Here is a 12,796-nt window from a genome sequence, read left to right as displayed (position 1 = left end):
TCCATTTCACAGGTAGTAGAAGTCGTAGAAGTGGTCCACCAAGGCCGTCAGACAGTCCATCTGCTGTAAGGAAGAGTAGTCCAGGAAGGTGGGTTGACCTTCGACCCAAATCACCAAATGAAGCTGTAGAACTGAAAGTATATGAAGTAGATGACATAGAAAAAGTGAACAGAATAAGATCAGAAGAAGGCGAGGTATGTATCAAACCCTGACTGGCTCAATTGTTCAGGTTGGATTTGGCTTTGAGTTTGTCTAGCCATTAATTTTTAATCTAGAAATTAGAATTTTTTATCAATATCTTTTTCTTATCTCTCATTTCCTTTCCTTTCTTTTTGTTCTGTTTCTATCCATCTGTGTGACTTCTTGATTGTGATTCTGCCATATTTTTGTTTTCGCAGCAAGATCAAAGACTCTGATAGTATATGTGAGTTCAAGTAGTATGTCCAAACCTAGTACTGGATTTTACAACCTTTTGTACATGTAGGTTTTATTTTATACTCGGTTCAAAATGGGATGTTTTTTTTTTCATTTTTCAAATGCATGAAACTCCTCCCCCTGATACCCTACATAATATGCTAGAACTAGGTTTGGCATTAGTAAGGTTACTCTTAACAAATAGATATCATGAAAATGACAAAGCATCTGAAAGCTGGTAGATAAAACTTGTAGTAGCAAAGTCAAGGGTAAATTGAAATACTGGCAGAAATTAATATATTGTGAAATGCATTAATGGTATTGAAATGTAGTGGTGATGACAATAATAGTATAAAGGGGAACACCACTGTATGAAATCAAAGGCATTTTTTGTCAACTTCGGGTACTGGAGTCATTTCGTGATTTGATGTTACTTATATTGTCATGAACAAGTTGAAATTTAATTGTTCCTCATTTGTAGTTTCATGGGTGCTAGCAGACATGTACATAATGTAATAGCAGAACATGATGTATGATGTAAGTGATGTGCAATCATGAAATAATTCCAGTACCCAAAGTTTAAGAAAATGCATTTATTTCCTGCAGTGGCATTCCCCTTTAATGGAGAATGTTGATATACCCAAATTCTGGCACTGTTTTAAAGCTGCAATGTATGTAACCAGAAAACTTTGTGGGTCAGTTTTGTTACATATAAAAATAATGGTTTACTCTAGACTTATACATTCTTAATGTATGTGTATAGTATAGTGAACTTGTGAGTGTAATTCAACAACATAAACATAACAAAAAATATGGGTCCTCACCCATTTTTGTTCATGTTTATGCTTATTGTATGGTGTGTACAGATCATGCCCACACAATTTGTATGAGTAAAATATATTTGGGGATATACATCAGCAAGTGTGAAGTATTATTTGTAACAAAACTGTCCCCCTGGATGCCGTCGTTACAGCTATTGTAGCTTTAATGTTACTATTTAGTGTAACACCATGATGATATTTGTTGAGAGTATAGCCTTGGTGTGTGTGATGATGAGTTAAACTAGCATGAATCTCTTAACATAACTTACTTCTCTGTCACTCACTCACTCACTTGCTCTGCTGCTTGCCATAATTAGTCGAAGAGCTCAGGAATGAGCTCAGATGATGATGATGATGATGATGATGATGGTGAGGAGGAGGAGGAGGAGGATGATGATGAGTATTATGATGAGGATGAGGATGAGGGCAATGATACAATAGATGAAATTCATTGTGAAGAGGAGGTGGGTTTCATCTAGTCCAACGCTAACTGTATTCATAACTAATCTCTTGCATCACAAACTTGTGTTTGTCTATCCTTATATGCCTGTAATGTTATATGCATCCCTTGCATGAACTATGCCATGGTTGGTTTTCTTTTGAAAGTATTTGAGTTTACTTGTTACAATGTGAATTCTTATCAGTTGTGTCTGTGTAATGATGTTCTATTTGATAATTTGGCATGTTGATCATTTGTAGTTATTTTGATGTCGGATCTATAGGACGTGGTGTGTAATTTCACCATCTTTACCTTCCATAAGAGAAGGTTATATTATGTTTTTTCTGTCTGTATATGGACAAATATCCCAATATCTACTGCATCAATTCTGATGAAACTTGCTGAACATCTTCCTTTTTTATGGTAATGACAATAACTGACTAGGTTTAGGGTAAACATCCTATGCATATTAATGAGTCATTTTGTATATAAGCTGATGTTAACATAGGATAATAGCAACTGGCATTCAGTTTACTTCAGATGTGTTTGAAGTATTGTTAGTGTTCTTCTTTCCTTACTTCCACTGCTTGTACTTTCATTCATTCTTGTTGTTGTTGGTTTTGTTGTTGTTGTTGTTGTTGTCGTTATTGTGAATGGTGATAATGATGATGTTGATGTTGTTGTTGTTGTTGTTGTTGTTGTTGTTGTTGTTAACAACTACTCTAATGTTACTCTCATGAATGGCTACTACTGTAGGTATTGTTGATGTTGACATTATACCGTTGTAGTCATCACATGCATCATGTTGTTATTGTCAATGGTATAACATATCTCTGATATTGATACTTCATTGTCCATACAGGCAGGTCATCTATGCCCACTGTGACATAGAAACACCTCTTTAGAAAAATATACATGTAGTTGTATTAAGTGCATTTTATTGAACCTTCAACTCCGTCTTTTGACTGATTTTTTTTTTCTGTTGTTTTTTTCAGAGTATGGCTTATTTCAGTGCCAAATTAGCTGCCATTGAAATGAGACAAGAAAATGTGGCTACTTTGAAAAATAAACAGCAACAACTAAAAGAGGAACTAGCATCCACGAAGGCCAAATTAATGATTGATTCATCAGAATGGAATTTTAATGGTAAGTTGTTTGTAAATCGTATTACCATTATAGAAATGGAGATAAATAAAAACCTGCTATAAACACTTTCACACATAATGTAGGTATAAACAAAATTCACAAGCTTGTCAAACTTAAAGAATTGAAAACAGATGAAACAGACCTAATCCAAGAATATGCCAATCTTTGCTATGAATCGTGTGATTTTCCAAGCACACTGATTTTTTCGTTCTTTCGGAGTACTTATTTCAGTGCCAAGTGAATTATTTTGGTCCACATGTACAGCAAAAATCTGCTGTCGTATAGCGCCCCCTAGTGGTCACACTATACAATCTTTCATCTTTACAATGCATAACTGGAATATGACAAATTATGTATATATCCCTACATGACTGTGAACTTTTACTTTGTGAATATTCAACAGTGTCATTTAGATGCTTAGATAATAAAGATTTTGTTTAGTCTTAAAGTCAGATTATGTACAATTACAGTGAAATTTTGCAGCAATTTCATCACAAAAATGACCTCGAAACTTTGAATAAGTTAGCACTTTAGGCTGCTATTTTCAATTCAAGAAGTTTGATTTTTACAATATTATTGTTGATTTCAGTGAACGTTTTGGAAGAAATGGACCCCGACACTCCTAACTATGTGGATGCACTTGAGAGAGAGAATGAGCAGTTAGCAAAAAGACTTGCTGTTTGTAAATCTCATGTTATGATGGTCACCTGCTTTGATTCCAATTAACATTAGTATGGACACACAATCTGTAGAAATCAGAGACGATTTGAACTTGTGTCAATTTGCTGTACTTAATACACAAACACATGCAACCCGTAGTAGGATTCAACAGTCTCTTAACAAGTTTTTTGGTGATGATGGAAACAACTGAAATAATGATAACGATGTTCTTTTTTTTGAAGAGCGAAAAGAAAGGCGGCATATGAACTCTGTGTAAATTTACTATCATGGTATTTAGAAGCAGAAAGGATGAAAGGATTGATATTTTGGGCCAGGGTACTTTTGTGTATGTTTTTTGTCAGTGTAGAAATTCAATCAATTGTACATATAATGTGATATCTGTAGTGATGGTTTTAGTGTAAAAAAAAAAAAGAAGAAGGAAAAAACAGAATTATATTGATGATGGGATCTATGTGTAAAGGTTTAAAAAAAAAAAGTTTGTTTTGGTAGACCATGTCAGAGCTGTACCTATATATCTGTTGTACAGAACAGTATTACATTAAAAATTGACTTTTATTGAATGTATTGTATTTAGTTAGTTTTTGTTTTGTTTCATCATTGTTATACACTTTATCACTGCCTTTTTTTTCGGAGAGGGCAGAATGTGTTATCAGGGTATTTTGTCTGTTACTCACAGCATGACTGTGTTAATTTTAACCAAAGTACCACGACGAAAATTTGTAAGTTATTTTGAAACTCACATTGGCAGAACAGAAAAACAGCATTCTATATATTCCCCAAAACTTTAGAAATTGGTATGATATTAATAATAATGATACTAATAAGGCTAAGTATATCTAATCAATGCAAAAATTAATAAAAGATACCTCACGATGGCTTCCATTGCAGTGTCGACTGAAATAGTTATATAAAAAAGAGATTTTTTTTGATAACTTTTATAAGACCACCTACCCATTGCAAGCTCAGTTTGATATATCAAGATATTTTGTAAAGTTCTTTCAACTTTATAAACGCCAAAGTATTAACTTTTTACTGCGAAAAAAAAACTAACAATGAAGTTGTTTTGTACCAGTTTTTTTCTACTTCCCATTTTTCTGATGTTACAATTTTATATGAAGGATTGAAAAGCCAACCAGCCCTTACCTCCAATACTCAATGTAGCATTTTCAAAAACCAAAAAAAAAAATGAAATAAATTATATAAAAACTTAGTTTTTTTTCGAATTGTGCGGATATTAAAAGCCAAGTGACCAATGACAGATCTCATCAAATCATGTTGATGAATCAAAAGGATGAATTATTAAGTTTTACAAATATCTTTAATCAAACTTTTTTTTTTATTGTAAATTAATATGAGACGTAATGTAAAGTTTTAAGCATGGACAATAGATTGTCTCGTTGGTCTGTGGTTTTGACATTCTTTGTGTAGCTTGTGAAAGCCTTGTTGTTATTTTCTTCAAGTCTTTGTAAACTGTGTGTAACATATGTTGTTCTTTTCTTCTTCTTGCCAGTGTATGGCAGCATCAGACTCATTTACTTCTCTGTGCTAATAAAGCTGTGCAGTTTTAGTTGACATAACTTTTCTATGTTCTAGAGCACAGCTGAATAAAAATTTGATATTGTATGAAATGCAATGGATATGATGTCACTCTTGTATGTTTAATTGATTGTTTGTTTGTTTGTTTGTTAAATTGTGTGTTTGTACAGTGTATATTGTTGGTTACTTATTCAAGAGAGCATGAAGACATCAATGATCTTGCTAAAAACTGTAGGTAGTGAAATTGGCATAAAACGTGTGTTGGTGTGTCTTTCTGTGTAGTGTATGTGTGTTAATGTATCCCAAAACATAGCCCAGAGACTTGTCTTGGTGTTACTATCTCAAGAAGTAGTGCCACTCTACACACAGAGAGCTTGATGAGGGACTTGTCTTGGTGTTACTATCTCAAGAAGTACTGCAACTCTACACACAGAGCTTGATGAGAGACTTGTCTTGGTGTTACTATCTCAAGCAGTACTGCAACTCTACACACACAGCTTGATGAGAGACTTGTCTTGGTGTTACTATCTCAAGAAGTACTGCAACTCTACACACAGAGCTTGATGAGAGACTTGTCTTGGTGTTACTATCTCAAGCAGTACTGCAACTCTACACAGAGAGCTTGATGAGGGACTTGTCGTGGTGTTACTATTTCAAGAAGTACTGCAACTCTACACACAGAGCTTGATGAGCGACTTGTCTTGGTGTTACTATCTCAAGCAGTACTGCAACTCTACACACAGAGCTTGATGAGCGACTTGTCTTGGTGTTACTATCTCAAGAAGTACTGCAGCTCTACACAGAGAGCTTGATGAGTGACTTATCTTGGTGTTACTATCTCAAGCAGTACTGCCACTCTACACACAGAGCTTGATGAGCGACTTGTCTTGGTGTTACTATCTCAAGCAGTACTGCCACTCTATACACAGAGCTTGATGAGTGACTTGTCTTGGTGTTACTATCTCAAGAAGTACTGCAACTGTACACACAGAGCTTGAAGAGGTCACACCAAGATAAGTCCCAGGGCTATCGAAAATAGTATTGTTAATAATGTTTGTCAAGATCAATATTTAGTTCCCAAATGCACCTCATTAAAAAGTGTTAAGAAGTTGATAACATATCTGTGAAACATACTGAAAGGTAGTCAAATGTCTAGTGCGCACAATATTATTTAAAATCGAAAGTTTTTAGGCACTCTGCTGTTCCGACGTTGATAGTTATCAATACAAACAGTTTCCCCACAAAACTTCACATCAGTCACAGGAGTAGCAAGCGTGTCATCAATGCTACATACATGTGTGATTAATCTAACGTGTGTACGGCTTTAGCGTAGTTTCTGATTCTCCATTCCACTGACCCCCTACCCCACCCACCCCATTGTTTATTCCTTCATGCTTCAACAACATACCAAAAAATTCATCTTTCTATAAACCATTCCTATCTTTCACAATTTGGAATATACCATTAACGGGGAGGGAATTGGGTGGAGACTGGAGAATCAGAAGGTACACATCCAAATAATTGGCCCAACATAGAATAGTAATCACACATATATAGTAACCTGGCGTTGATGACAATCTCACTACACCCTGTGCATCAACAGGTTGTTAGAAAAACAGAATTACCGTAAAAGAACAGCGCCCTCGACTCTAAAGTAAATGTTGACATTGTGATCGTGGTGCTCAGTGCACGTTAGTATTCTGATTTGGGGGTGGGGGAGGGGGAGGGGGTTAGATATCGATGTGGCTATCGATTTGAAATAGGTTGTTTTTACACGTATCTTAGATTTGAACAAAGGAAACGATACCTCTCCAAGGCTCATTTTCACCAGCGAAGTAATGTTGAACATTTCAACAATACAAGTGTGCTGCTGCGTTTTCTGATATCTGATAATTTATTCTGACCATCTTCAGACCGCAAGGACGATTTTTTTTACATGCCACAGGCCAATAGTGAAAGTAAAATTGCTTCCGAACTCAAGACCTAATGAAATAGGATATCAGAGTATGAAACCAAACTTTGCTGTGATGCAAGTGCGCAAACTAGTAACTAATATACAAAATGTCAAATTCCAAGGCACATTTGTCTCTCGTGCCGCTGTAGACTGCGTCGCCTACACTTTTATAGATTCTTGTCAAAGATTTACATTAAAGGCAAAATCAAAATGAGTATATTGTTTCAGATAATATGACTTCAGAAAATAGGTTGGGTAGGCCGGGATTTTATTTTACTTGCATGGTCCATGAAAAAAAAACCATATTAACATTGAATATCTTCGACCATTTTACCTTATATGGGAATGGTTTGATGATTAAAATTATTTGCAATTGATTCTATATTCCTATACACTTCAATGCATAACTTCACAGTTTCCTTGTCGGTGAGAACTTAATAACTGGATGTACATAAAAGTTCTTCTACATCCCAAACTTAGTTCATACATTGTATGGGCTATATGCTATTCACGTTGATTACATTTATGAAAATATTGAGTACATTTACGTTTACATAGGATGGTTTTATTATCACAAGATGGTATTTAGTGCAATTACCCATCCTCAGAACTATCCATAGACATGTTACAGTATTTCATGAATATGCTAATTAGCCGATTATTAAAATCACTTTTTTAGCCTCGTTCCACCACTTAGATTTTCCTAGACTTTTGATATGGTGTTCAGTATAAAATTCTGAGCACATTGCACTACAAATAATTTATGTTGCAAATAGTTCTTCAAGGTCATGCCGTATTTTGACTGGACTAAAAAAAGGTACACATCTGTGTTTCAAATATTTAATAAAGATTGAATATAACCCGTAGACATGAGCAAGTCTACTATCTGACTTGAAAATGTCGCTCCCCAGAACATATGCTGTCGAGTCAGTATGTCAAGTTCGATAGGTAAGTATCTGGGCTACGTACATATATGCGGGACAGTAGTAACCTATTGGGTCAAATTTTGCAATGGAGGCAACAAGGGTGTGTACACCGTTGAAACTGTAATTTAGTGGCTATCCTGTTTAACAGGCTATGTCAGCGGACGTGTTCGAGTATTAAACTCCTTAGTTTAGTCAAACAATTACGCTGCATAAGTTGGGGACCGGTCAGTTTCTTCGGCCTGGGGGGGGGGTCCGGTGGATTGGTAGGGGGGGGGGGGGTCATCCTGTTTTTGAAATTGGCAGTAGGGGGGTCATGCTGTTTTGAAAATTGTGGATAGGGGTGGGGGGGGGGGTCATTGTGTTTTAAATTGTAATGGAAGAAAAAAATCCTTTCTACAATGGCATATAGCCTTGTCTGAAATGTGGTACATGTCAATATTTGTTCTTGTCCCTGTTTCTTACATGAATTCTTTAACATTACTTATTAGTTCAAACATAACTATACATATACATATACATGTATTACCTAGCTACCACACTAGTTACAGAACATGTCATGTAAATGCTTGGCTGTTTCACAATCAATGCTTCACTTATATTGCAGTTTGGGGCAAAAGTGAACTTGTGACTTGAAGGTTTGGTAATGGCAATTTTCATAGATAGTTTATAAATGAAGTTAATCTAAATTGTTCTACTCGTCATGTTATTGACACTACAAATCACCACATCTCATCAAATTCCAGTTTCTATTATACACTAGGTATGACCACCTAAAGTTCTCTAACATACCGGTGACTTTATTATACATATATTAATGCCCCTATACTAGTGTTACATGTCTATTTTAAGTGATATAGGAAACTCATTTAAAACGTACATTTATATTAGCTTTTCGAAGCTTGGAAATATTACCTCAAAGGTTATGAATAACCTAAACATTGCCTTAGTATCTCAAGCAAAAAACTCCATATCTGCCAGGGGGAAAACCCCAAGGACTTCCTCACCCCTAGAGGTCACTCATGCATTCAACCAACAATCAGATGCACCAACAACCTTTTTACTGTCATAATGGTATTAAACTTTTCTTAAATATTTTCACCCTATTCTAATTTGAGATGATATTGTCTTTTCAAGATGTGAAATGTTTGCCAAGATAGTCTAAAATTGCCTTAATCTCCAAATCCCCCCTACCAATGATACTACCATTAGATGTGCTGACCTTTACTACATGTATATAAAGATGCCATTTAACTTTTTAAGAACATATTTCAACCCTTGGTGTAAGTTATAAAGAATATTTTCTGATACTTGCTGTCTTGTAAAGTATGGATTAAGTTATTGCTTGAAGGGTCTAAATAGCGTAAATATTGGCTATAAGAGTAAAAATCCTTCAGGGCTTCTAGAGGGAGACCCCCTCAGACCCCCGCATGTGGTGGACATATTCCAGTCTCAAGCTCTTCCCCTCTTACTGTCAAGATGCTATCAAAGTATATTTCAAAAGTATTTCAACCCTATGTAGTTGTTTTTTACATGTTGGTGTTGTCTTGTAAGGCTTGGAAATTATTGTCTGAAAGGGTCTGAATAGTCTCAAAATTGACTTTTCAGGGAAAAAACCTCCAGGGCTTCTAGGGGGAGACCCCTTAGGACCCCCCATGACAGCTGTACATATTCCCTTCTCAAGCTTTCCCCCTACCTTTCACTGTCAAGATGCTATTAAACTCCTTTTCAAATATATTTACCCTGTGTAGTCAATAATTATAATTATGATAGTGCTAACCCGGGATCTTATAAAGTAGATGCACGACAGTCAAGCAGTCCACACTGAGTCACGATCAAAAAATACCTGTCACTCATGCGAATATCATATATGGTCATCATGTTTTAGAATTAAGTGATAGGGGGGTCAGCCTGTTTTGGGTTTTACAGATAGGGGGGGGGGGGTTCAGTGATTTTTTGTCGGCCCGATTTAAGAATTCACCCCCCCCCCCCCCAGGCTGGAGAAACTGACCGGTCCCTTACTCAATTATACCTGTTTTACTACATCGTCCTGAATTGTTAGTTCCTGTCAACTCTAAGTTGAAGAACATTAATTTTCAGGAAAATATGTCCCCAACGCGCATTTTACCACAAAACCAACTTCTGCACCTTTACCCGGTTACATGAATTGCAATCCTTCGTGTTAGTTCAGAAAGACCTTTCATATAGAAAGTTAACAATTCCATCACCGTTTCTTTCAGAGATGACACAATTTCATTCTCTGAGAGGTTTATGATAGAAATAATGACTTGGCCCATCGATTTCGTCGTCACGTGGGGGTCATACATGTATTTATTTTGGATACAAATACCAGTTGTACAAGAAGGAATTCTGTTCGGACGACAAATACCAATATTATACGGGTTGGGGCTTTCACATCGCTACCCCCGTAAATAAATAATGTTCTGGCTTTCGTTACTGACTCACTATCTGTTGCACTATGTATGTTTGACTAAACACTGTTCAGAATATTTGACATATCGTTGCTATTGGATGATATTAATAACATAAATATGGAATTCAAGAAATGACAAGTACGATTATGAGAGATGTTTAATTCGTTTCAGTTGTCAATCAATTCCAAATACAAATTGAACGATTCAGTTTAATACCATCCCATGTGATAGGGAAAGAAACGCACTTTCTGCATCTCAATCTCAATCTCTTTGCGAAATTAGATGAATCTCGTTAACTGGACTACGTCCATGGAAATCTCAATAACTAAGGTGATATGAACGGAAATACACAAAATGTGAAAAATGTTTCATGTGACTGTGTTCATTTGTTACTATTATAACAGACGATAGCAAGGTGGTAAACACCGTTGACTTTCTTCCAAATGACGACATATTTGCCAACATCTGCTGCTGATCCATCCTCTTTCAGCAATTCATAGTGACCACGCTCAAACACTGTATCACCACCGTCTACTCCACCAACGTCGTCAATTATTAGCAACATCTTGACACTGCCCGATGACCACATACCAGTTAAGAGTTCTTCGACACCTACAGTATAGTAAAAGGGTAAAAATGTGAACATACAATCACAATCTTGCTATTTCGGAAAAAGGTATTGACTGTAGCTTTGAATAAGTAATTAGGGGAGAAGCGAGAGCAAAATCCCCAATACGACTGGATTCTAGGCTATAGGGCATGCATTTTGCAGTCACACAACTGTCACTGACAGACAAACATACAGACAGATAGACAGACAGACAGACAGACAGACAGACAGACAGACAGACACTCAAAGACACACACGCACAAAATTTCTCTTTATCTTCCTCTTTCTTCTCTGTCTGTCTGTCTGTCTGTCTGTCTGTCTGTCTCTCTCTCTCTCTGTCTCTCTCTTCTCTCTCTCTCTCTCTCTCTCTCTCTCTCTCTCTCTCTCTCTCTCTCTCTCTCTCTCTCTCTCTCTCTCTCTCTCTCTCTCTCTCTCTCTCTCTCTCTCTCTCTCTGATCGATTGGCTCACCACTGTTAGTAACAATCACATTGTGAACTAATATTCTGTTCAAGGATGGTCATAATACAAAATAATGCCGTAATACGTATTAACAAATATCAAAATATTCATAAAATACCGTCAATGGTGTCAGTTAATAACGCGAAAATCAGCTCTGGTATTACGACTATCCTTGAAGAGATTATTAGCGCACACATTACTTTACTGTCAGTCAGTTGATTAGTTTAAGTTAGTCTAGTGCCATGTACAGGAATGTGACTTTGCCCTGACAGCGACAAAGCCTAGTCATAAATGTATCTTTTTGAACAATAAACCGTCCCCTGGTGATGGTATACAATAATTGTTGACCAGTAAACGAAATATATGTACGAGCAATTGCGTGATGAGTGATGCACATGCTAAAATACTTAGATGCGTTAGAAGACATTTGCAATGTTTTTTCCCATTCAACAAGAGTGTTGAGGTGACATCTGCATCAGATTCAGTATAAATGTCGTTGTAGTCATCTGTCACTGGATCAGTTGTTCAATTATGCCTATTTTACGTATATCGTCCTTAATAATTAGTTCTTGTCAACTTAACTAAGTTAGTCAGAATCGAATGTCTGGTTCCGGACGTCGATGGTCATGGAAATGTAATAAACTGGGTCATACAGTACTAGTGCTTCTTTATATAGTTGTGTGCGATGGTACGGTCACGTATCTACTTACTTTGACGACCAGTTTTGGTCACATCACCTGGCGCCATCAACTTGCAGTCTTCTGTGAAAAATTCGGAAGCTCCTTTCATATCACCAGCCGCGAACAACTCCGTGTACTTGTCGTAGCGTTCGGCAAGAACAGCTTTAAGTCCTGAGTCGGCCATTTTGATTTTTTTTTTAAAAATGACAGGCTGCTAACGTAAAGAATGTGACAAGTAATCACATGATGAAGATCACGTATCACTTGTCACTATGAAGTTACATATGACACGACAAATAGACAGACAACACTCCTGATTAGAGGTATGGACCATTACTGTGTACTTTTAAGTTAACATAGAAAATTTGAAAAAAAAATAGGCATGAGTCCCAGCTTTTATCGTTTGTTTTTGGAAACGGGTAGTTGGAGAGGCAAAGCTTACATTATGTCTGGCCGTTTGCTACGAGTTGAAACCTGTGAATTGGAGAGGCAAAGCTTGCATTATGTCTGGTCGTTTGGTAGGAGTTGAAATCAGTAAAATTACAAAGTATTTTTGGCTTTAATTGATCATTTACATACATGTAAACCCTTCCGAATAAGAGAAATATTGGCTTTGAAATAATTTATATGTATTGCCTGATTTTCTTTAAAATAATTCGCGAGGTTAAAGTAACTTTTCATTCAATATAGGATCGAA

General features: G+C 36.3%; 2 protein-coding genes across 2 annotated transcripts in view; one reads left to right on the top strand and one right to left on the bottom strand.

Annotated features, from left to right (window-relative positions):
- LOC144448694 (uncharacterized) overlaps nucleotides 1-5,041 on the top strand; it is a 127,843-nt gene extending 122,802 nt beyond the window's left edge. Inside the window, exons 14-16 of the mRNA XM_078138984.1 lie at nucleotides 13-194; nucleotides 2,670-2,820; nucleotides 3,410-5,041. Of these exons, the coding sequence (XP_077995110.1) occupies nucleotides 13-194; nucleotides 2,670-2,820; nucleotides 3,410-3,546 (470 nt within the window). The 3' untranslated portion in view covers nucleotides 3,547-5,041. The remainder of the gene's footprint in view (nucleotides 1-12; nucleotides 195-2,669; nucleotides 2,821-3,409) is intronic.
- Nucleotides 5,042-10,572: 5,531 nt separating this feature from the next.
- LOC144453815 (uncharacterized) lies at nucleotides 10,573-12,283 on the bottom strand. Its single transcript, XM_078145178.1, has 2 exons — nucleotides 12,130-12,283; nucleotides 10,573-10,961 (listed from the first exon to the last, which is right to left on the bottom strand). Exons 1-2 carry the CDS (start codon nucleotides 12,281-12,283, stop codon nucleotides 10,732-10,734), a joined length of 384 nt encoding a protein of 127 aa, XP_078001304.1. The 3' UTR covers nucleotides 10,573-10,731.
- Nucleotides 12,284-12,796: the final 513 nt, after the last annotated feature.

This window comes from Glandiceps talaboti, chromosome 2 (genome assembly GCF_964340395.1).
Source record: "Glandiceps talaboti chromosome 2, keGlaTala1.1, whole genome shotgun sequence".
Classification (NCBI taxonomy): Eukaryota; Metazoa; Hemichordata; class Enteropneusta; family Spengelidae; genus Glandiceps; species Glandiceps talaboti.
The sequence above is the reverse complement of the archived record's forward strand: the minus strand, read 5'-3'. Positions and strand labels throughout refer to the sequence as shown.